A 23,962-nucleotide genomic window follows, 5' to 3' on the forward strand; every position below is an offset into this window, starting at 1 on the left:
AACAGCAGCTACAGAAATAGAATGAAGATGTAAACTACAGTCAAGGCATAAAGGCAGAACTCAGAAATCCATACCTAGGCTAAAATTTTAACAATCTCAAAAGCAAGGTATGGCAAAAATCTGAAGCTTTAGTCAAGACTCAAAAACAAGGAGTTTGAAGTTATTTATATATGTTTTAATCAGGGATTGAAGGAACCTATGTACAAAAACATCTACCTGCATCCTCAAATCTTTGAAAATCTGATCTGTGTGCCCTAAATTACAATCCACCGTATTTACACACCCAGAGACCTTTCCACAGTCACCTCTGTCGAAGGAAGGTTGGTCCCAATTCATAAAGTGTGAAGTTACCTGCGGATACCCTGCAGTGAGAAGTACCCTAATAATCACCCAACTGTCTACCTGATTTGCGATAACAGCTTTGTTTCTTTGCAATGGCAGGGAGTTCTGGCTGGGGACTACACTACAAGCGCTCTGAGGCTTGAATAACTATAATTGCAAACCCAATTGTAATGCCAAAAATAGCATGTGAGGGCACTTTTCCTTTTCCACTTATAAAGCCTTTCACTATACAGATTTTATTTTTTCCTTCAGAACATTATCATGCTTGGATTCTGAAATGGTCCAGCCCATTGAATGTTTTACTCTTCTTTTTTTTCTTTTTTTCCCATCTAAAGCTCACTTCCGAGTAGTTTCAGCCTTAGCCTTCAGGCCACACTTCTGCACTGTCCAAATGAGCTAACCTAAAAATTTATTATCCTACCTTAAACAGTTGATAGTATAAATACTGGAACCCAGCAAAAGGGATAGTGAAAGACATCTGTGTGACTGACACTTAGAAAATACTCACCTGTCTCTTCACACGGGTGCTGGAGAACCCATAAATACTTGGAGTGCAGGCAGCAAACGGACAACCAAAGTGGAAACCGGTTGCCTGTGTTCTGAGTTTCATAAACTGCCAGTTAATGTAGGTGGTGGTGCAGTAGCCTTGAGATTTCTGCAGCTCCCATTGCCTCTGGTATGTCGTGTGACCCTTTGTAGTGCAATGCGGGGGATTTATAATTGGCAACTGATTAACAACTTATTTTGAAGTTCAGTTGCGCAGGATAGGTGTCCTTCTATTTTACTTTTGATATGTCTCCTGTGCCGTACTGCAAGATGTTCATACCTTTTCATTTACTTAAAAGAACAGTCAGAATTCTGATAAAGCAGAGATATAAAAGTCAACAGAGTCAAGGCTCTTAATTAACGCGGAGTTTCAGGTCTAGGAGAGAAGTGTCTTGCTTACAACTGTTGCTCTCTTCCCTTTCTGCAGCTTGGATTACCATTGTCGGCCTGCTTTACCATAACATGCACTATTTCTTTCATAATATCAACCCTATGGATACCAAGTAAGTATCTCAGACCTCTCATGGTGTAACAGCTTGTTTGTTACCTTAGTGATACACCTTTATAACAGTCGTGTCATTATCAGCTGTAAATAAATTACGAGCCATAATCCTGATTCTGCAATATTGAGGACGTAGTCATTAACTAGAGAGAGATTAAAGCTTACATTAGATGTTTTACTTTATGTTGTAGTAAAATACATTCCCGTAGCAACATGTTTGTCTTTGTTGTCTCCTTCCATTCATCATATCTGGTATTAGAATTTCATAATTTTAATCTATCTCATAAGAGGAAATGACATATTTTGTCCTGACACACATAAAGATAAAGCTTGCACTAAATTGAAAACAGCAAGAAAACATAACATCCCTCTTTAGATAACATCTGAATCTTAATCCTGGAAACCTGTAAGGTAATTTTAGAACAGGACAGCAGGCAATGCTTTAAAGACCTTTTGTTTTATATGCTGAATCAATGAAATCATTAGCAGATAAGATGACGTAAATGCAGCGCTGCAGACCTCTCAGCAGTGCCGTTCCCCAGGGATTTTTGCAAGGCCATTCATGTAAATCCTTACACGCTCCTTTTAAGCTAGTATGACTTGATGTTTATATTTCACCTGCACTGGGGTACGTAGATGAGTTTATGCTGTCTCCCCATCTTTTCCAATGTGCAACTTTTCGGTGTGGTGTTTATGACAGCAGAAGGAAAGATGCAGCATTCAGTTGTTCGGAGCCTCAGGGATCGCCTCCCTTTCTTTACATACAGCTACACGGAAGGTCATGATTGCGGGAACTCATTTGTGAACTTCAGGGTATAAAAATCCTGGTTTATGACCAGATTGATCACACCGAGATAATCACACAGCTATTACTAAACCATTTTTAAATCAGGTAGCTGGTTCTACTGTTGTTTACCCCACTCTCTCTCTCAAAAAAAGGCACTTAGCAGGTGTCTGTAAAGGAACCATGTCATTAATGTGCAATATTTCTTACTGACATGAAGAAATAGAGGCAATAATTTATGACAGCTTATGTTTTGCAAACAGGAGGATCAGTGCAATTTATTAAGATGATAAACTATAATCTCAACTTATCAAAGAGAGAAAGAGAATTAATATGGTCTTGACTTAGGTCAAAGTTTAGCAAACGAAATATGATTAAAGATGCTGCATAGTCATAGACTCTACAGCTCCTGGGGTGCTGATAGAGCAAAATTAAAGCGCTATGGCATCTTTGTGTATGTTATCTGAATTTTGTGGAATAGGACAACCTGGAGACTTGTTCCTGTTCCACTGTTCTGTATGTATTTTTATCACTCATTTTTGAGAAGGAAGGATGTGGCCCTGCTGCAGTGTTAAAGAGAAACACAAAGACACAGGAGAAGAAACGCCTCCTAGATTTCTGTAACTAATCCAAACTACTTGAACTGTTTGCAGTATGTAATGCACTACAGAATCATGTCTATAAAATTCTAGATGCAGATCTGTCCAAAACAGCTTCAAAAAAGCTAGTAATACAGGGAATGCTAGCTCTAGCAGTTTTCCTCTGTGGAATCAAACCCCAGGTATTCAAAAAATGTTTTAAAAATAAGCATGCAGTTCTCTCATGCTTGGTTTTCTTTTTTGTGCTGTACTTTTGTAACTTTTTTGCTTACGTTTCACTAGAATAACAACGTTTCCCCAGAGCAGTTTGTTTTAAAGACTTACTTTTATGTTCCTTCTAGCTCTGGGCTACTTGAACACCTGTAATTTGAAGCTTGTCCATTTTCTTAAGGGCAATTTTTTTTTTTCTTTTGTGGTGGAAAGCTAAAACCAAAGCTCTTGGAGCTTTTGGGCTGTGCAGACAGATGACTTCTATTTTTCAGACTACATAAGCAGCAGTTTCTAAGGGGAGCTGGTTTTGATTCTTTAAAAAACAAAATATCAGAACAAAAACCAGTTTTGAGCCCAGTTCTGCTCCTGCTCATGTACAGTTTGTGTAAATCTGTACTAATCCCACTGAAGGTAATCGGATGACAGGCTCACTGCCACCTAACATCCAGGGCTGTGGTGAAGAAAGGCTTGTGCGTGCCAGCACGAAGCACAGAAACACTGCTTCTTGCTTGTGCTGAAGGGTTTTCTTACGCTTCAAAATTCATCTAGCTCTCTAAAATGAAAAAGGGAGATAATGAGTGTGGAGCAAATGTCCATCCTGTTAATCTGTATAGGAGAAATCTCAAAATGTAAGTGGTCTTGATGTTAAGTGTCCTCCTCTAAAGTTTTCATATTGGAGAGGCAAATTCTGCCCCGAGGTTAACGAATTCCACAAGCTGGTTACTGGCAGCAGCAGTGATCTCTGACACTGATGGTTTTTCGTGGCCAGACCTAAGGACTGGTGCTTGGGGTTGCGCTAAATGAGTTCTGTTTTGTTTGACCTTGCTGAGGAACCGAATGAAGTTATTTTAATGACTGACGACTTATTTTGTTTTTCCTGAAAGAAATTCAAGAAGCCATTTGCAAACAGGTGGCAGAAGTAAATAGGATGGTTTTTGACTGTGCTTTGTAAACTGGCTCTTTCCAGTGGTTGGCTATGTTTGGAAACCCACACTGATGGTTAATTCGTTATGGCTCATATTTCTCATAGTAAATACCATTCATTCACATACTGAAGAGGTCGATGACAGAGACCATTTTACTCCTGCAGTTTGTTACTGATAGTGTAAAAAAATTTTACCCTGCAGCCAAATGGATCTTAGTTACTCCTAAAGGTGCAAAAATGCCAAAGTCATAAGTTTTAGCTGAAAGCAGAAATAAAAGTGTTCTTACGTACTGCAAAATTATTTCAGCCTAAGACAAAAGTATTACCTGGACTAATCAGATGTTTAGTCAGGTTCAGCTGTTTGTATTGTGACCTGAGTTACTCTCTAACAAACCTAACTGAACATAATTCATTTTTCAAAGTAAAGACATAAATTATTTCTAAATACATTCCTATGTGTATGTTTATATGCATTATATATAATATGTGTATTACATGCTAATATGTATGTTTAATTAGCCCCAAATCCCCTTCACTTAGATTGCTTTGCTTAGTTAGGTTATTTTTAGATCCCTTACTTTGTAGGGTTCTAATTATCTAAAGCACTTTCAGCAAGACTTGTAAACCTTTGCAAAAGAGGAGCAGAATAAGATCAAGTCTTCTAATGCCTAAAGCTGTTCCCTATACTTTGTAGCTGCTGCTTCTAGTCCTGTAGGATCTTTTGGGACTGGATCCTGCTCCCCTGTCGACATGCATTGGCTTGAAAAAGGAGGTCCCGTGTTCCTGTTGTTGTGGGTGTTGTGGGTGAACTAAAAAACTATTCGTTGTTCTAATTCTTTAATATACTGGTTTCTTTCCAAGGATTGCTGAAGCTGCTGCCTACAAAGGTCATATGATCTCAGCAACCAGTTATCTTATCTCTATCAAAGTGGAACCTCTACCCAAGCTGTCCCACAATCTGTCAGGATCTCCTCTTATCACCATCCAGCTCACCCACAAACTGGTAAGTGAAATGGAAACTACCAGTTGAGGCTGTCGTCGCAGCTGTTCAAAACTTCGGTGTCTGTGATGACTTCTTTGTGGTTCTCATGTAATTTCTGTGGGCATTTTTAGCAGCAATTCAGACGGCATTTGTGACTACAATATTATGCTTTTCCAACTGTTACGCTTCAGTGACTTCCGTTTCCATCACTGCAAAAGGCTGATTAGCGCTCATGTTGAGAAAGAAGGTGAGGTGACAAGATAGCTTTGGGCCTTTCTGTGTGTATTGTTCTAGGGACGTGTTAGTACCGAATTAGTATAGCCCAGCAAGAAACTGGAAAAATAGCTGGTTTTGTTTGCTTTTGGAGAAAAGGGCAGCTCTTTTGTCAGTGGAATGGAGAATAGTTGAGTTCAAACTCTGAGGATTGCATGAGGGATACAACTTTGAATGGAAACAGAAAAGAAGGATTTCAATACTTAAATGTTTCCTAGAAAACACGTCTTAGGTGTTCTTCCAGATATTTTATAATATTTTTCTTTCAATGGCTGCTTTCAAGCCAGTTTCTCTTTTTCCTGTTGGGCTTCTGATAAAGATGGAGAGGCTACAGAAAACCCTAAGGCACAGAAATGAAAATTGTTATTTTGCTGACAGTTTTTCAAACTAAGGCCTCTTCTGAAGGTCCCTAGTGGCCTCTTAGAGGTGGGCACTTGCAAAGTGAAGACTCTCTAGATCATTTATAAAATGTACTTTGCTTTATTTATTCAGGTCCCTTCTAGATGCTTCAGTATGGTGATTTACTAGCAGACTTTTAAGCAAATCCATGGGTTTTTTTTTCCTTTATGCCTCTTGACTTTCACTATGAAGATCACTGGGATCTTGGTTTACAGACCGGAAGTTTTACATTTATCAGCTCTCTCTTTCTCTGTTTTAATCAGCAGAACCCATGAGATTGGGGTATGGACATGTTTGTCTACCACACCCTGTGTATAACAGGTACAGGTTGATTGGGAGATTCAGGTTCCACCTAGAGCAGTGTGTGCTTTATATTGTGCATTAGGGGAGTGGTTGTCTTCTCCTCCAGAGCTCATTGCTAATTGGCAACGTATTCACAGGCAGCCCTCTCCCATTTACCATAACATTTCTACAGTTACTTCCATTCTGGGGAATGTTCAGGTCTTTAATCCTGATAACACCTGTTCAGGTGTGACGTGGTTTTGTGTTTGGGGTTTTTTTTTTGCATGTCTGTGGTTTGGTCTGTTTATTTATGTATTTACTTTTAAATCCTCATGGGAAATGGGGAAACTTATCTCATTGTGTTAACAGCATTGAAGCAGTAGCTCAGTGCTGTCTGATATCAGTCCATAAATACTTGTCCATACGCTTGTATTTAAAGTTCTGAGAATTTTAATTGTAAGGGGGGAAATATTTCTGAATGTGTAGTGAGCATGACCTTAAACAATGTTCAATAAACTGTACTGGGATAATAAATGTGCTAGATTTTGCTCTCAGGCACACAACCCTGAAAAAGGATGGGTAAAGCACAGAAGGCACACCCCTCTGAAAGACAGGGGACTCTTCACCCACTTGCTTACTCCCTTCAGTAATAATCTGTGGCTGGCTTTTACATCTAATTTGCTGGTACCATCCTATTACTTTGGGAAGTTTGAGATGCAATGAAGTCTTGCCCCACAAGTACAGTTAGAAAACTCATAACCTCATTGCGGTTTTTACCCCTGAACAATTTGTGGACTTGAATTAAAAACTGGTCCCATGCTGGACTAAATATCCATTTCTCCACTCTTTTCCAAATCAAAACTAAATGTAACTGTGTGAGATATTTTCTATGCTTGTTCCAGAACCTAATTTCAGTATTATCTGATGGAGAAGCACTTTCTATATCTCCTAGCTTGGTTTCTAAAATTCCTTTTAAAATTGTAAATCAGATGAAAAAAAAATCTAAATGCTAAAAACTTTCAAATACCAAAACATTCTGAAACCATCGAATGTGTTGAAACAGAAAATCTGTTTTGACATCATGAAATATTTTATTTAAAGTTTTGTTTGCCATATTTCATTTATGTTGTTTTCCAAGTGGAAGGGTAAAGCCTAGAGTCAGAATAAGTGTTGAAAAGGAGAACTAGGCACAAAAGTTTGTAAAGAGAATTAATCAGAAATAGTTGGAGGTCTGGGCAATATGAACACATCTAGTTATCTGTTCTGCCTTTCTTGTATATTTTTTTTTTTTGCTGCTGGTGTAAATTTGCTTAAAAAAAAAAAAGCTATTAATCAGTGCAAAGAGAACCAACCCAAATGCCTCTGGGTACCTTGTACATGAATTCATATATCTCTGAGTAATCTTTAGAAACAAAGATATAGAGTAGGTAGAAACACACTGAATATTTGTCTGTGGGGAAGATGCATAGTAACGAGTTCTGAGTAGAATATACACAACTCTTCTGAAGTGGCGTGTACATTGATTTTGATAAGACAACTGTTTGCGTCTGACACCTATGGCTTTGGGAATATAATTTCTGTTCTGGCTTTTAATTAGCAGGTATGTTTAATATTAAGGGAAGAATGGATAAGTCATACCTTCCGGTTGTGCATAAGTAAGGCAACAGTGGCCCAAATCTGTTCTCTTTTACGTTGCTGTAGATTTTAAAAAGCTCCAATGAAATCCATGGGATAATTTTAAACAATATACATTTAGACAATTTACTTGTAAATTTACTTAAGTAAATTACTTAAACTTATTTGCACCAATTTTCTTAAGTGAATTTACTCAAGCAGATCGGGAAATTACTACGTATCGGAAACATTTCGTATGGTAGCAGCTCAGGTCCTTCCTACCGTACTACATACTATTTCACTCTCTCTCATTCAATTGAGTAGGATCGCTTATGAAGTAAAAGTAGGATTTAAAATGTAAAAAAATTTCTGGCTGCAAGATAACTGTGTTAAAGTATGTACTTTAAAATAAAGAGTAACAGTCAAGATGTTTATGTAAGTTTATGACTGAATATAATGATTAAACCAAAAGCATTAAATCTGGCTGAGAAACCTGTTTCATCCATTAAAGTACTACTTGCTTGCTTATAATAATGGGAGAAACATTTGAAGTGGATACCAATCTCATTCTTATAGCTGCCTGTTTGTTCCACATAATGTTCTGAGTTTAACAGAGAAGAAAGTGTAATAAGAAAAACAAGTTAAAAATAACAAGTCCAAACAAATAGTTTTTCTTTATTAAAATGTAAGTTTGACTCTGACTTTTTTAGCTGATCTCATTTCGTTATAGCTACTCCAATGGAGTCTACTGGATTGCAAAAGTAGAAAAATGAGAGGAGTGAAAGGAGAATATGGTTTCTTGTACTGATTGTAGTGATGCTTGGCACAGCTTACTAAATCTTTAATTCCTTTTCTTCTAGTGTGTATAGGAAAAATGCCAATCATTGAGAAACGGAAAACAAAAGGGAGTAAAATAAAACATGTCTATTTTAGGACATAGTTGCAAAGAGAATGCCTGTGAACTGAATATCACCTCTTGAATCAAAACTTCACAGAGCGTTTCTCATTCCACAGCCTAACTCACTGTTACATCTTCTCTTAGGCAAGGATTCTCTGGGTTTTTCTGGAATTGTCTGCATTTTTTATATAGCTTTTAGGAGCTTGTGAGGTGATTAAATTTCTCTTTCTTCTTGAAACATGAGGCAATAGAAACTGATGTTAATATCTAGTCAGTTAGGTAAGAATGCAGGAAATATTTATAAATGACACGTTAATGCTTCCTTTTCTGAGAGCACTGTGGGGCAGTGGGTGCCGAGTGCACAGAAGGGATGGGTGCCCAGCCTTGGGGACAGGCTGGAGGCTAAACTGGTGCTGTGGAGCACGGGAGCTGGGAAGTCACATCACAGTTAACCCCTACACTGTTAAATTCATGGGTGCAAAGACTAGGGAGACTAGACTACAGATTCACCTCCGTCAGAGAGGATGTAAGAAAAGGACATCAGTAATTACAGCCATTAGGCCTTGATGGTTTCAGGCCTGTAGCTGAATTCTCATGGGACCAATATTGCTGGTGGACATTCATTCTACCAACAGAGCAGGCAGAAAATTTTCTGGTCAAGCTTCCATTAGTGGAAAATGGTTTTCTGACTTAAAATAGAAATTCTCATGAATTGGGATGAATAAGTCATCCCGATTTTTTCACAGGATAAAAATATTACTTGTTTAATTCTTCTTAAGAAGTAAAGACTCCCTGTGGGTAGGATAGACATGTACGTTTTACTTCTTATAGTGTTATTTTTAATTGTCACTGTTCTAAGAACAGTTTATTTTGTTGCACAGTCCCTGAAAACATTTTTTCTGTTACTCTTTTTTTATCTTATGAAAATATTAACAGCCTTAGAAATATTGTTTTGCAAGAAGACTTCATCAAGGATTTGAAAATAACTTCTTTGCATAAGAACATAAAGTGATTAAGTGCTTTATTCTTTCTGCTGCTCTGAGGAATGCTTATCCACTCTTTCCATCCACAGTGTCCACTTTTATAACACAATGACACAGCTAAGGCTGAAAAGCAATTCTCATTTTCCTTCTCTGTAGATATAACATAACTTTTCCTGTGATATCTGGGGGTCATTGGAGGCCTTTTTGCTTGAGACTTTTTACATCTTGAAGAATTACATTCATGGATCTGTTTAATGACCGTCCCTTCCTTCCCACTGCTTAGGGTACAAGATGAAGATGAGAGAGAACCAGTAGCACTTTGTGACACTGTAGACTCAGATCTGTTGTTGCCACTCTCTTAAGCTGTTTTAATAATAGTGGGATTTTAAATCTCATTAAATACTTTATACTGTTGATTCACTGTTTGTCATAATACAGTCTTTCCAGCCAACATAAACTTGTGCAAAGAATGAGAATAGCTTGCTTTATGTATGCATATTGTTTTCTTTCTATAGCTCACCTGATAAACTATCAGACAAAGGCTGTAATGCAAGAAAATGATGTTCACCGTTTTCCTCTAAACTTACCAGCTCCTGATATACCTGCTGATTGGGTCAGGTTGTAGTATGTGGTAGTCTCTGTTCTGGTGGCTGGAATGCTTCCACCCCGTCAAGGAGGGTTGGAGTGAGAATAAGAGAAATAGTGGTAATCGTTGCTCACCTCTAGTCAATGTGTATTATGGCTGAAAATGTGACCGCGTGGTACTTACGGGAGCCCTTGATGAACTTGAACCAAAGACTAGGTTGTGTTCCTACTGGATAGATACTCGCATCAAACTCACTGTTACAGCTTGACACAAGCATTGCTAATTTTAGTAGCAAGTCCAAAGACCAAAACAGTAAAGATACAGTTAAGCTAGATTCAAGCTCCTTCATGGAACCACCCTGAGGCATATCATTTTGGCTTTAGTATTGAATGGGCATAAAGAATTTGAATATGGGCTTGTATGAAGGTGTTAAATGGCTAGGATTTCTTTGGAAAAGCTTTAGATTACATTCCCTATATCTTGGTCGAAGAAGGTTGGCAAACCTTCAGATGTTGGACACACAATGTCTTCAGGCGGACGTTGTTCTTCATAACTGAAGCCAAGTTACATTAAAGAAGTATTTTTTAAATTTTCTTTACAATAGGCTGCAGTATTTATTCTAATACAAACATTTCTTCTTATCAGCAAAATTTTATCTAAACTAAGCCCTCTAAGAAACAAAAATTGATACACTAAGTTGCCATAGTCAGTTGTTATTTAGGAACATTTCAGGGAAAGAAAGATATTTTTTTGACTGATTTAAAACTGATGATGCTCTGCTGTTTGGTAACTTGGGTGAACTACTGTCTCCAGCAAATAAAGATAACAGAAATCAGCTAACACCCTCAGTGTGTATGGGATGATGTGAATACTGATGGTAGTTTGCAGCTAAAGAAGGCTTAATCTTGACCTGTCCAGATGTTTTGTAACAAAGACAGTACATTTTCTAAAATTATTATCCTCAAAAGTTTCTTTTCTGGCAGGATGTTTTGATAGCAGGAGCAACTAAAGAAGACCTAACATTTTGCTTATATAATCCAAGAAATTACAGGACAGGGTAGAGATTTAGAAGAGATGAATGTGGAGGCTGAAATGCATACACAACATGCTCTGGCAGGTGTCAGAAGAGGCAACAGATGGAGAAACATCTGGAAGTTTGGAACACGGGAAGTTCCACCTGAACATGAGGACAAACCCCTTCCCTGTGCGGGTGCCAGAGCAGGGGCACAGGCTGCCCAGAGAGGCTGTGGGGTCCCTTCCCTGGAGACATTCACCCCCCGCCTGGACGCGGCCCTGTGCCCCTGCTCTGGGGGTGCCTGCTCCAGCTGGGGGTGGGACGGGATGAGCTCCCGAGGGCCCTTCCAGCCCCCACCATTCTGTGATTCTGTGAAATGGTGCAAAACTGCACCAATATTTTGTAAAATCCATATGGCTATGTAGCATAGTCCTTGATCTCTGACCACACTGAGGTCACTTTTGGACACTGTCTTGGGGACAAAGTAGCTATAAATTCTTGTCTTTACTGACAAGGCAGCTGACCATCTTTCAGCATGTAGAAATACCAGCTTGGTGTAATTCCAGGCATATTTGGTGCAGAGAAAGTAAAGGAGTGACTAAGGTGAAGGGAAAAAGGGAGCATTCATACCCTGGATGATGCACCAGAGCACGCTGTGCTCGCTGCTCTGTTGATCCCTTACAGTTGACTGGCACCATAGAGAAAATTGCCTTACGGCTAGAAGAAAACTTTGTGCACACTAGTTTCAACCACTTCGAGGCTTCTGTAGTTTTCTCCAGGGCTTTATTTTCCCTTTCCATTTTGCAGAAGGGGAAAGTGTGCAGCTGCAGTTTTGGAGGGTTATAAACTCCTGACTGTTACAGCCTCTGTGAGAGGGCCTCACATGAAGATTAGATGCAAGTTGGGAATTCTTAAAGTAGCTGGTTTTCCCCCAAATATATTTAATGCAAATGCCATTTTAAAGATTTTTTGATTCTGGGTAAAAAAGCATGCTTTACTAAGACACTACCAAGTTAGGACTAATTTAGCATTTTTCCACCTCATTCCTTTGCCCCATGTGGTTCATATTAACAAACATAGTGCTCGGGGAGTTGTCTGCCTCACCATGAAGTGTTAATCTTTCCTACCATTTTATTACGCTGAATCATTCAAACAGCTACTTCTCTCCTCACTTTTCGACCAACCCCTCTCTCCTCTCGATCATTGCTGTTTCTGATTTTACTTTCGGCAATGCGTGCTCCCCATCCAAACCCTGCAGTGCCCTGCCTCCTCTAAGCTCCGTGCTGGAGTGCTTCATCAGTGAAGCTTTATCAGCTTTTTCTGTTAATCTCATCTCATATTCTGCTACGTGACTTGCCTAAATCTCCAGAACCAGGACTCGTATGAGAGTGTCATCGTTCATGATTGCAAGTGCAGCCTGCGCACCTGGGAAGTGCTCTCTCGGGGTACTCCTTTGGAGATGGTAAAGTGCAGGGAAAAGACAGACCTCCTCCTCTCTTAACTGTGCTCCCATTATTAAAAAGTGCTGGGAGTCCTCTTACAGTTCAGGGAGACAGAGACAAGGTTAAGGAACATTTTCATTGAGCTTTTAATGAGGCAATGGGACTTTTGCCTCTGAAAGTACCTCAACATCATCCTTCTCTGTCTTTTGCCTGGCCAGCAGTGTGCTGAGGTTTGTTTAACATCATTACTGATAGGAAAATAAAATGAGAGAAGACCCAGTTCTCATTTGTACACAAATATTAGTGCTACCATGAGAGAGACAAATCAATGTGGAGCCAATTTATTTTTATGGCAAGTTAAGTGTTGGCTAATTTATATATTGATCGAGGAGAAACAATGACTTTTGCCTGCACCTGCAGAACAATGGTATAATTTTTCACTGCATGGACTTTGCCGGAAAAACTTTTATAAAATACAGTTAAAACTGTGACTCTTGGAGTGTACCACAATTAAGCAAAAAGAAAAAAAAATAATAAAGCTTGTAATTTAAAAATCAATAACAAGTTTGGCACATTGTTATGCAAGTTAAATCCTTGCTATAAAGAATACAGAAAATCCATTGAGTTCAAATGAGAAATGAACATAGTTGAAGCTAATTTTCTTGCTCCTGGGCAACCTTAAAACACCAATAGTTATTATGATGATGTACAGCATCTCTTAAAAATACAACAATAGTTCTCTATGGTTAATGTTATTAACAGAAACATCCCGGGACTTATTTTCTCATAGGGATCCATTTAAAAGACTAGAAAAGTGCAGCAACAAGAAATATTGATTTTCATTAAGCACAATGAAGCTTGCCTGCTCTAAGATTCAGGATTGTATTGTAATAAGCTGTAATTCATAGAAGGTTTCATTTCCATGTCAGAACAGACTTAAGCCTTTGGAGGCACAATGCTTTCCATGCATTATCACTCATTTGTCATGAAACAAGTCCTCAATATTTCATTGTAAATGAGTCCTTTGCTTTTGAGGTGGATATTGGGACAGGACTGAGGGCATCATCAAGGGGCTGAATGTTTTTGGAAGCGTACAAGCAAAGTTTGCTTTCCATTTTAAGTTTAGTTGCTGACTTTCATTCTTTGGGTATGTGGGTAATTTTGTATGCCAGCTTCCACTTAGTATCTATAAAATTACGTCTTGCCTAAAGAAAATAACCACTGGTGACTGGAACCAAGTGTTATCAATCTACAGCAAAAAAGCATCTGCTTTTTCTCTTTCAAATTTGTGCTTGCAAGTGACAGTGCATCAGCAGTTGGAGGTCAGTCAATACCAAGCAATAAACTTTGAAAAATCTTGCTGACTTATAAACCCAGAACTGAATTCCACAGTTATTCTATTTTACATAACTGCGGCCTTTTGTGCTACTTCACACTCTGCCTTTGATTGAACATTTGTCACCGGAGGAAAAGGGAAAATTACGGGGTTTATATTTGACATGATCAAATCTGGCCCAATGATGTAGAGTTCTGCCCCAGCCACAAACACAATTTTTAAATTCAAATTTATTCTTCTTGTTTAAGTTCCTCGTCACTGACTACATCCTCAAAACATCCTTGCATGTGGCGATGGTTTATTGCAGGAGTTCCAGCTTTCCAGCCAGTTGTGCTACATTTGATGAACTGTCAGGGTTTCTGCTATAAAACATTGTATTTCTTTGCACAATGTTAATATATATATAAAAATATATTTAGATGTTATGAAAAAATTACTGCGGAGGTGAGGTAGCCAACTTTCAGATGTTAACAGCTTTGATGTTTAAAATTATAAAGAGAAAACTAAGAATAACATACCACCAGTCCCTAATCCCCACTGTAAGCATGAATCCTATAAAGCCTCTCTTGATGGGGTCAAGCTGCTTTGAAGTGGCAGAAGTAAACTGTGGCATTTGCAATCACGAAAAGGTGGACTTAGATTCAAAATGCCCCAATTTTTTTTTTTTAAGAAGGTCAAAGAGTTTTGCTGATTGAGAATTTCAAATTCACTGGAGTCAGACACTTGGAGAGGGTATGTTTTCAAAACTGCTTTGTGAAGAGATATATTAAATATAAAGGGTAAAATTCTAATTTACTTACAATCGATGGTAGAACCGCTGACTCCCATGGGGCCAAGCTTTCAGTCCTCACTCTAATGGTGGTCTAAGGTTGCTTTCAGAGTGGTACGACTCCATTCTTCATAATAACAATTTGAAGAGAAAACAGAATCTGCTCTGAAGACTAAAAATGAAGATTTGTTTCAGACAGTTTGTCTGTTGATTGTACTGACAGCCAGTGTTTTTAGTGAGTACAAATCTAATGCTAATGCATTGCTGTCTCTTCATTAGTTACATTCTGAAAAATCCATATAAAACCAAAAAGAGAATCTTCCAGATACTTTCCAGATCCTCTGGACCTACTCTAGGCAGGTTCAACCCTGTCTTCCAGATCAATGTGGGTAGGTTCCAGATAAGTTACTGTGGCGGCAAGAAGTTTAAGATGTTCTTCTCCATTTTCCTTGGTTTGTTACAGTTTGATCCTTCACATTGCAGCCACATCACATTGTACATTGTCTGGAGTCATACTGAAAGTCTTATGCACACTGGCAAGCTTTTAAGATCTAGATTTTCCTAAGTTACTTTTATTATTTTTTTATTATGTTCTTATGTGTGGCAGGAATTAAATCAGAGTAGACCACGTACACAAGTGCTGAGAATTGCTCTTAAGCCAGTTTTCTGCATCTATCATAACCTTATCTGTGGGAGGCAGAATTGTGATGATACCACTTGTTGCACAGGACAAGTCCCAGCTGTTCAACGGACTTACATTTATGAGTAATACAGCAAAGGCCCTCTGTACAAATTATTTGTGAAAATGCAAAGTTCTGTCAGCATGTATATTAAGTAAACAACGAGTAGAAAGTTCACTAGAAAACTTCTTGTTAGTCATTTCAGCTGAGGTGTCATTTATTTACTCTATTTATTTAATCTAGGTTATTTTTTATTGCTTTCAGCAGTATGGCATCTGGATAACCTGTTGTACACTCTCCCTGAGATGCTTTGCTGTAACATTTGCTAGGTTGGTTTTTTCTTTGCACTGGTGGTGACTTCAAACCATTCAAACCATAAGTAGTGAGGGAGTTAGGCTACTTTTATTAATTGTGTGTAGTTTGAAGTCTTTGCTCGTGCTCCTTTGCGTGTTAGACTTTCCTCACTTGCCAATCCGAGACATTACCACATGTTTGTATTCAACTTCGTAGACTTCTGGCATGTCTGCCCATGTCTCTGTGAGACCTCTTAAGCTTGCAGGAGTGATTTATATGACACGAATGACCGGTATTTAAATGCATATAAACCAATGATGGTCCAGAAAATGGTAAGTATACTAAATCTATTTTTGTTTTCCTGATTTATATTCTGCTGCCTTGGAAATATATGCAAAAATGTACTGAAAGTGATAAGGTACTGAAAGGCTAACTGTTGTGAAGAGTGAACATGTTTTGAAAAGAAGAGTCTTCTGCACATGCTCTGGTTTAGGACACTATTGTGGAAAGGCCAGAAGGGGCTTTTTTCAATCCCTTGAATCACTTTTGTGTGTGTGTGTGTGTGTGTCCATCCAAAAGAGCACAAGATCTATAAGGATATGGATGGTAACAGAAAATTTATTCGTATGGATGTACTTCGAAGTCATAAAACATTTAAGGCTTTTGAATATAAAGCTCCTCTACGTTGGCTTGCAGTTAAGAGGGATCTGACTAGGGGTTTTTGTAACTTGAGTATCTGCATGTTGCACACATCAGACATTGCCAATGCAAGGGAGTTCAGTGTGGTTTTGTGGGACTGAAAGGGCTTAGTTTGTGATAATAAGTGTTTTAAACTTTGTTATTTTCAACTTTGCTGTTCTGGTGATAAAGAAGTAGCGGGCAGTTTCCAAATGGAGTGGATTTATAGTTAGCAAGAAGAGGAACTGCAAAACTCTGCAAGTCCACTTAATGCAAATTGGTATCCCCACCTTTAACTATTCACAATTTCTGCAGGAAAATCCTGTGAATACTGCCTTGGGCCACTGAATGGGAAAACTAGGATGTCATCCACACCCAGAGTGGAGTCCTCACAACCATAATAGAAAAGTGGGCAGGGTTGTGGGAGAGATACCAGTTATACGGTGTAATAGAGGCAAAGATTATTGCTCTGCTGGTGGTGATTAGCAGCATTAGCACAGAAATAATTGCACAGATTTTGGAGAGAAGTCTACCCTTTTTATTATGTTCCTGAGTTGTTGCATTTAACCCACAATGGAAAAATAAGGCACCTGCTCAGCAGTGGTGAGGGTGATCTGCATTTGCTTTTCCACAGTGGCATTTCTTCTAAAGCCAAACCCACGTCACCTCATATTGCACTGTGGCTGTGACCGTACTTATTACAAGGCAGCAGTATGGCTAAGTATAGGCTCTGTTACAGTAACATCACCCATCTAAAACAATGCTTGTATTTAGTTCACACAATATAAATAAAAAGTTTGGCTTAGAAAACTGTTAATTTTAGCTCAGAAATGGCAGAGGAGTCATACTTTAGAGAAATTTGTGGATGGTAAATTTCTGGTTTTGCTTGTTTCCCTCCCCACCCCTTGCTACACTAGACATTTCAACTCAACTGCCTCTGGTTTGCAGCAGAGCTGGTAGATGATGATATTAACAGCTAGCAATAGAAACTTGGAGTTGTTTTTCTAGCAGGAAATGTGCGGCTGCTAAGGAGGGCTTTTCCCTTTTTTTTTTTTTAATTAAAAACAAACAAAAAAAAGGACTAGAGTCCTTCCCAATTGAAGAGGCTAACACAAGCTGGGTCAGCAACAAGATTCCTATCAGGACAGGGCCAGCCAAGAGGAACTGCATTTCGGTGACTCACCCTGAAGCCAGCTCTGCATACCTTCCTCCTCTGCAGCGGCTCGCGATAAATTTCTGTAATCTTGATCTGTTCCAGCTATCATTTAATGACTAACATATGCTTTGAAGGGGAAAGTGCACTCTAGACGAAGGCAGGGCTTATATGATAGCACTTTAAGTATGAGAACCAGAACATCACAGTTTAGAAGAGAGAGCAAAGGATGTAGCAACAAGTTTTACGGGGATTACTCATGTGACTTGGACCAAGCCCATGGCTAAGTACTTTGCTGAAGTTGGGTAACAGATAGTGCTAAACAAGGAGGGATGACTAGAAGATGTGAAAATCATAAACAGAGAAATCCCATGAACAAATAACATTAAATAAAGACATTTAATTCATTTACAGTAAATGAAATTTGGATAAGTTTAAAGTTCTAATTCAGAATATTAGCCTGTTCTTTTAAAAAATTAATTCCTTAAATCCTCCTTTTAAATGTCTTTCTTTTTCTTGGGTTTTTGATTTTTTTAAGGGTTTTTTTCTTTGAGAATTACTTTCCTCAGATTATTGGATTTTGATGTTTTGCTTTTATTTGTTGATCTAGGGTTGGGCCTGGAGGTGTTTCATGCACATAATTAACGCAGGGGGCTATAGAACATGCTTTATATAAAGATCGGTTTGGAAATCCTTATGCAGATAAGTGTAGGAAGTAATGTCTCAGAGGCACAGATATTTTTAGTAAAAAAGTATTGATTTATTTCAGAGAAAGCAATAGATAAGTATTTCCAATATTCATCAATATAAATTCTCAGGTTTAGAGTAAGTCTCATCTGGTCAACTGGTAAATTTTTTTTGGCTTGCCATACCTGTACCTATATATCTATATCTATCCTTATAGCCTGCTATTTATATATTTATATGTATGTTTAATGTTAATATTAAACTCCATATCGCTGAAAAACAGGCAAGAGCTGGAGTGCTGTGCCAGATAATGTGGAGCTTTAACTCAGCCCGAGTACTTTGGCAGAAGGAAGACAGAACGCTTCTGTCCTAGAATTAAACCACTCCTTGTATTTCTATTACATATGGTGCACTGTAGAAAGAACTTATAGGGCCAGGCTGATGAAATGTACTTTGACCGATCATGTAAGGATTTAGGGTTGAATTAAGCCCTAGGTGCAGTTTATCATGTAGCGAAAAATGTTTAGTCACTAGCTTTTGGTCCAATGTAAGTCATTAACCTCATTATTTTGCATTCATCCTAACCAAAGCGCTGTGAAATACATTAATCCTGTATAGTATAACTAAACCTTTTTGTTCAGTGCAATGAGGTAGTAACAGGTGATATTACCAAAAGTTTGGAGATTCTACTGTGAGCTACCTCGGGACTCCCACTCTATAAATAGGGGGAAGGGGAGAGGTTGTGTAAAGCATCAAGAGCGCCTTTTCCCCATGCATTGGAGAGATGATTATGACATGCATTATAGGCTGGCACCAAAGTCCCCTCTGAGATCTAACATTTTTGCATGCACCCATTCACAGTGGGCGCTTTCCTTTCGTAGTCTCTCTGTGGCTAGAAAGTAGAGAATGTATTAACTGAATGCTCAAGGAGATTTTTAATTAATAAAGATACAAGGGAAAAAATATCCCGTGGCACTTAAGAAATGGATTAGTCCATGTAAGACTGCGTGTGAATTATGCTGCTCTTTGGCAACAATTTTTACAGTAGACTTTTTATTAGCCTAAAGATGTTTTAAATAATTTCAATAGTGATAATTTCAGGAGCACCGCTCTGTATTTTTCATTCCCTCTTTCCGTCTGTTGCGATAATTGATATTAAATACAGCTTGAATAGCCAGTGAAAGAATAAATTTCGAGAAAGCACCAGACACGCCAGGGAATTTGGTTTTCCTGAGCGATATTTGTAATTCTTCAGCTACACTGATGAAATCTTACTGGTTCCCACTTGTTATTGAGGATGACAATGCTACCCTCAAAAAGCTGTGGAATTTCAGATTTGGGGGAAAGCTTTGGGATTTTTCTTTTCCTGTGGGTTTTTTCCCCTCTCAACCTAAAAATAAATTTTCTTGATTTTTGCAAATAGCAGAAAAATGATAAATTTTTTTAGGAATATTACTTAAAGGCTCTCAGAACTGGATTGATTTTTCAAGTCAGCCTTGCAGCGTAATGCCATTAATTATGCACTCTGACTTACTTAAAGTAAAAAAAGTAAAAAAAGTTAGAACAGTATTGAATTTTTATTCTAATCTCTGATTTCTCAGTTTCACTTTCTATTTAATGTTGTGTTGTGATTCACAGAAAACTTTTCCCTAGATTTATGTCAGTGATTTCCATCACTGTCAATACATGAAACTGTTGTGATGTGGTGATGATCTATTTTCTAGTCCAACGGTCTTGTTTGTTCTTGCTCAAACTGGGGAGAAAACATGGTTATAGAAACTGGCTAAATGTTTAGTGGGACTGGATTCTCATCCAGAGTCGATCAGCAGTTCACAGAAGTTAATAAAATGATGCCAGTTTGTACTAACCGAGGGCATCTCCTCCAGGAACGGCATTCTCAGGCTCAGCCACAGCGGCCCCCAGAGTGTTGTTGTACGGCCATTGTACTTCCAAAACCTGCAATTTTAGCAAAATTGTGATGGCTGCGCACCTGTTGAACACTGCCAGCAAAAATGTGTTTCAGACCGGTATTTCAGGCGGGCACATAAGCGCTTTGAAACTTAAAACTATCTCATAAGCGAAGTTGTTTGATGAATGGCAGAGCACCCTTTGAGAGGAGGTCAGAATGTTTCCTTTCTTGGTCCTGTGAATGCGGTGCTGAGTCCTCCTAAACTGTCGCCAAGGAGCTGCGACAGCTTCACGCTTTTCTCCTTTGCAGAGTGGTCGGGCTTTATGTAAATTCCTTCCAGGAGCAGAAATATTTACATTGAAAATCTGCCAAGAGTTAGACAAAGCGTTAGTGGGGATAAAAGAGGTGTGGGCGAAGGAAGAAAATAATCCAGGGAATAATTTAACGTAGCAGAAGAAAATATAGCGCAAACACCGTTTCTGTTTCAGAGAAGCATTACTTTGCTCTTGGGAATAGCTGCCAGCGTGAGACAAATAGGAATAAATTCAGCATCCTCTGTGGGACCAAGTTCTCGTGCAAAATGGCTGAGTGCTGTCAACTCATTCACTTCGGAGCTTGGCATGTGCTAAGGTTAGGTTAACTTTTAATCTTCCGGGTCAAAGCTTTTACTAAGTGAGGTCCAGTTAGATGCTTACGGCCCATTTATTACCGAATTCATAGCCAAAGTGGCAGAAGCAACGAAGGTGTGTGCCTGCACAGGCTGCACTCGTACACGGCTGTGAGAGGATGCTTCGCGGTGCCGCTGCCCGCTTGGCATGGGCACGCTTCGGCTCGCAGTCGCGGGGCAAGCGTGCGCAGCTACGGCGGTAAGCATGGGTCCGTGCCTGACAGTGAAATCCCCACCCTTACACCCTAACTAGAGGTATGTAATTTGTCTACCAGGGAATTTTATGCCTTATTTTCTTTTGTAGATTTCTCTTTAACAGTAAAATGTACAGGAATGAAAAAGCAGCGTGGGAATGACCCGTTGGGAGGGTGAAATGGGATGCTGCGTGCAAGGCATTCAGTATAAAAGTCCCGCACGTTTCCTTGAAGGCAGCATGGAGGGAACAAGCTCCTTATAAATGTGTTATTAAGCCTGATTATTTATTTCAAGTAACATGTAACCTCACACTTATCTGACCACCTTGGAGTACGTGATGCCACTTTAAATCATGTATCTCTCAGCTAAGCACACAAACATCAAACCCAAGTGTATCCTGTGAACATCAAACCTAATGGAATGATAGAAATATTTCCAGGAATATTTATAAAAGGAATTGCAGAGACTTAGTGCTTTATTGTGGTAAAGTCTGTACCCAAGGGAACAAAAGCACGACTTCAGTATATGCTATATTTCTTTACTGTATATATCCATTCCTCTGGCATAGTCTGCAGACTGTTGATTAGCTTTTTACCTCCCTCAACTTGAATATTTTGTATATCCTAGAACTGGATTTACATATTCTAACTCATTCTTTGGCTTTCTCTTGAGGAAAGTTAGAGCTCAGTAAATATTATTTAAAAAAAAGCCATAAATATTCTTCCACGGAAGAAAAAAAATAATTTAAGGTTTGCTTCCAGCAATTATCAACTAGCCAGCAGAAAATAAATGTACTGGCAAGAATATTTAGCAGAACAGCAAATTTTAAGTGGTTACTGAAGACTGTTCCTGGAAGGCAGACTCCAAAAAGCCAAATTTTCAACTGTGCCTCTTGACTTAAAATTGTGCTACTTCAGTGAAGAAGGAAAGAATAATCCATGACTTTGGGCATCATCAAAGGTACTGGTGTCTTGAATTTTACATGCTGTTGAGACGCTCAGAACACATGTATGTTCTGAAAACCCCTACAGTAAAAAAACCCAGAAAACTCAGCCAAATCCTGAATATAAAAAGAAAGTTACTGGGTAACTTGCTCATTGCTTCTTTGAAAGGCTACGGAACATCCCAAACTGGTTCTTTTATTATGCCTTAAGATCAAAGGTGGTGGCTGACCAAGCCATGATCCTCTTTTGCTGTTTGGACCTCACCCTGCCAGCCTGCAGTCTCCTCTCGTAGTGGGAAGAGAGTCCTTTTTCTATCTGAGAAGACCTAACAAGATTTTCTCCTTTGGTGTTAGAATGTTATTATTTATATAATAATGATCTTAACCAAAGCATAAGTATTTTTTAAAGCAGAGGTACAATGTATTACAGAAAGGCAACTTTTCCGGTAACCACATTTACCCAAACTAGATGTAACATCTTCAAGTTAGAGTAAGCAGAAATGCTGAATTCTGGATTTCTTGCAAGCTGTGACATTTTTTCCTAGGTATTTACTCTTTTGTGATGTTTTATACATATTTGCCTGACTCTGTCTTCGCTAATGACATGTCAAAACCCCCAGAGATTTACTGGATTAACTATAGCGATCAGTTGTATAAAGGCAATTAATCAATACAATGACTCTGTACCAGTGCTACTTCTAAAAGAGCTGCTTTTTGCTTACACTTCTTTGCTGCACACATTTCGTCCCTATCTTTGCTGGTGTGCAAGTCTTGTAGAACATATTTTGTTACCTCATATCTAAGCTTCTATGCCTATCTCGCATTTTCTTTCAGATCATCAGGGAATTTCACTTTCATGCCACAGCTTTTTGGGACTGACTTTTGCAGCGTGCATCTTAATGCTAGCAAAGAATTAGTTAGCTTATGAATTGTAGAATATTAAGGAAAAACGTTAGAGGTGTATTTGCTGCCCTTCACACTAGATGAAGAACAGACAAAACTCTTATTGGACCTTCCAAGGGTCAAAAGATGGGAAGAGCAATCCAAAATCCAATGCCTGTTCGCTGACTGCTGTTCCAGCGGGTCTGTATAGCGATTCAGAAATGCATAGGGCTAGAACCATAAAAGTATTTGAATATCCAGTTACCCTCTATTTGAATGAAGCTTGCGCCTTGTTTGCGTTTGAAGACCTGGGTCAGGGCGTGTTTGAGTAAGACTTTTCTATTTTAATATCCTAGATAATTGACATCTCCACGTTTGCTCACCAGCACAGGCAATCTGTGCTGTCAAGAAGAGATGTGAGTTCTTCCAGGATATGATGCATCTGATGCCAAAGTATTTGTTTAATTTTATTAGCTGAATTACTCCTATTTGTCTCCACTGGTATGAAAAGAATCTGGAGTGATAAACATCTAGGTTTGCTCAGCTAGAACCACCCTATGTGCCTTACTTCACTGCAAAATTAAGCAGATCAGCAGATCAGGGACGTTCCCTGCTGTGGGCAATATGGGGAGGGGACAACAGAGACACATTAAGGAATTAGAAGTACCGTTTGTGCTTAGTAAAGGCTGTACAGATGAGATACAGAGATTTAGATATGTAATGACTGAAGTTTGGATTCCTTGCTGAGAAAAGCTTGCCCCATTTTGGAATTTCTGTGGTGTGCAATAGTTAACCTTAATGAATGCATTTGGAAAGATACAGAAAAAAATTTTAAAAGGGAAAGGTCCTTTATTTTTCCTCATATTCTTTCTTGCATGACTGAACCAGATTTTATATGTTTGGATGACACCACAAATGTGACATTTCAGCCCAGAGCTATAGAGCCCTGAAAATAAAACATGTGTCTTGGAACTACTGATGGATCATTGACAAGGCTGGAGCTTCCAAACTAATGGGAAACGAGGACAACCCCTGCATACAGATTAATTGTTTCAGTCAGAGCTGCAGTCTTTCTCATTTGTCTGACAGCACTCTTTATACAGCATTGCCTCATAGCACTGGGTTTCTGAACAGGAGATAAAGATGCATCATCTAGCTGCACTTTGGCTTCGCTGCAGGATCCAAAAGTCGGTATTACTTCAGCTACATAACTCCTAACACGCTCTCAGCCGGCTTCCCCTTTCGCACCGGTCGAGCGTGGGTTGGCGCAGATTGCATTTGCATTGGCTTAACCGTGCACGGTATGTGCCTGCCCGCACCCCTCGGCTCCCTGCGCGGGGGGAGGAACTGCCCCGTGCAAGGTGCCACCTCCCCCCACCGCTGCCGC

General features: G+C 39.0%; 1 protein-coding gene across 3 annotated transcripts in view; it reads left to right on the top strand.

Annotated features, from left to right (window-relative positions):
* Nucleotides 1-23,962, top strand: part of ADGRD1 (adhesion G protein-coupled receptor D1) — a 160,614-nt gene that overhangs the window by 29,607 nt on the left and 107,045 nt on the right. For all 3 annotated transcript variants that reach the window (XM_075110128.1, XM_075110130.1, XM_075110129.1), the window contains 2 exons: nt 1,316-1,391; nt 4,770-4,911. In XM_075110128.1, coding sequence (XP_074966229.1) covers nt 1,316-1,391; nt 4,770-4,911 — 218 coding nt within the window. The remainder of the gene's footprint in view (nt 1-1,315; nt 1,392-4,769; nt 4,912-23,962) is intronic.

This window comes from Phalacrocorax aristotelis, chromosome 15 (assembly GCF_949628215.1).
Source record: "Phalacrocorax aristotelis chromosome 15, bGulAri2.1, whole genome shotgun sequence".
Taxonomy (NCBI): Eukaryota; Metazoa; Chordata; class Aves; order Suliformes; family Phalacrocoracidae; genus Phalacrocorax; species Phalacrocorax aristotelis.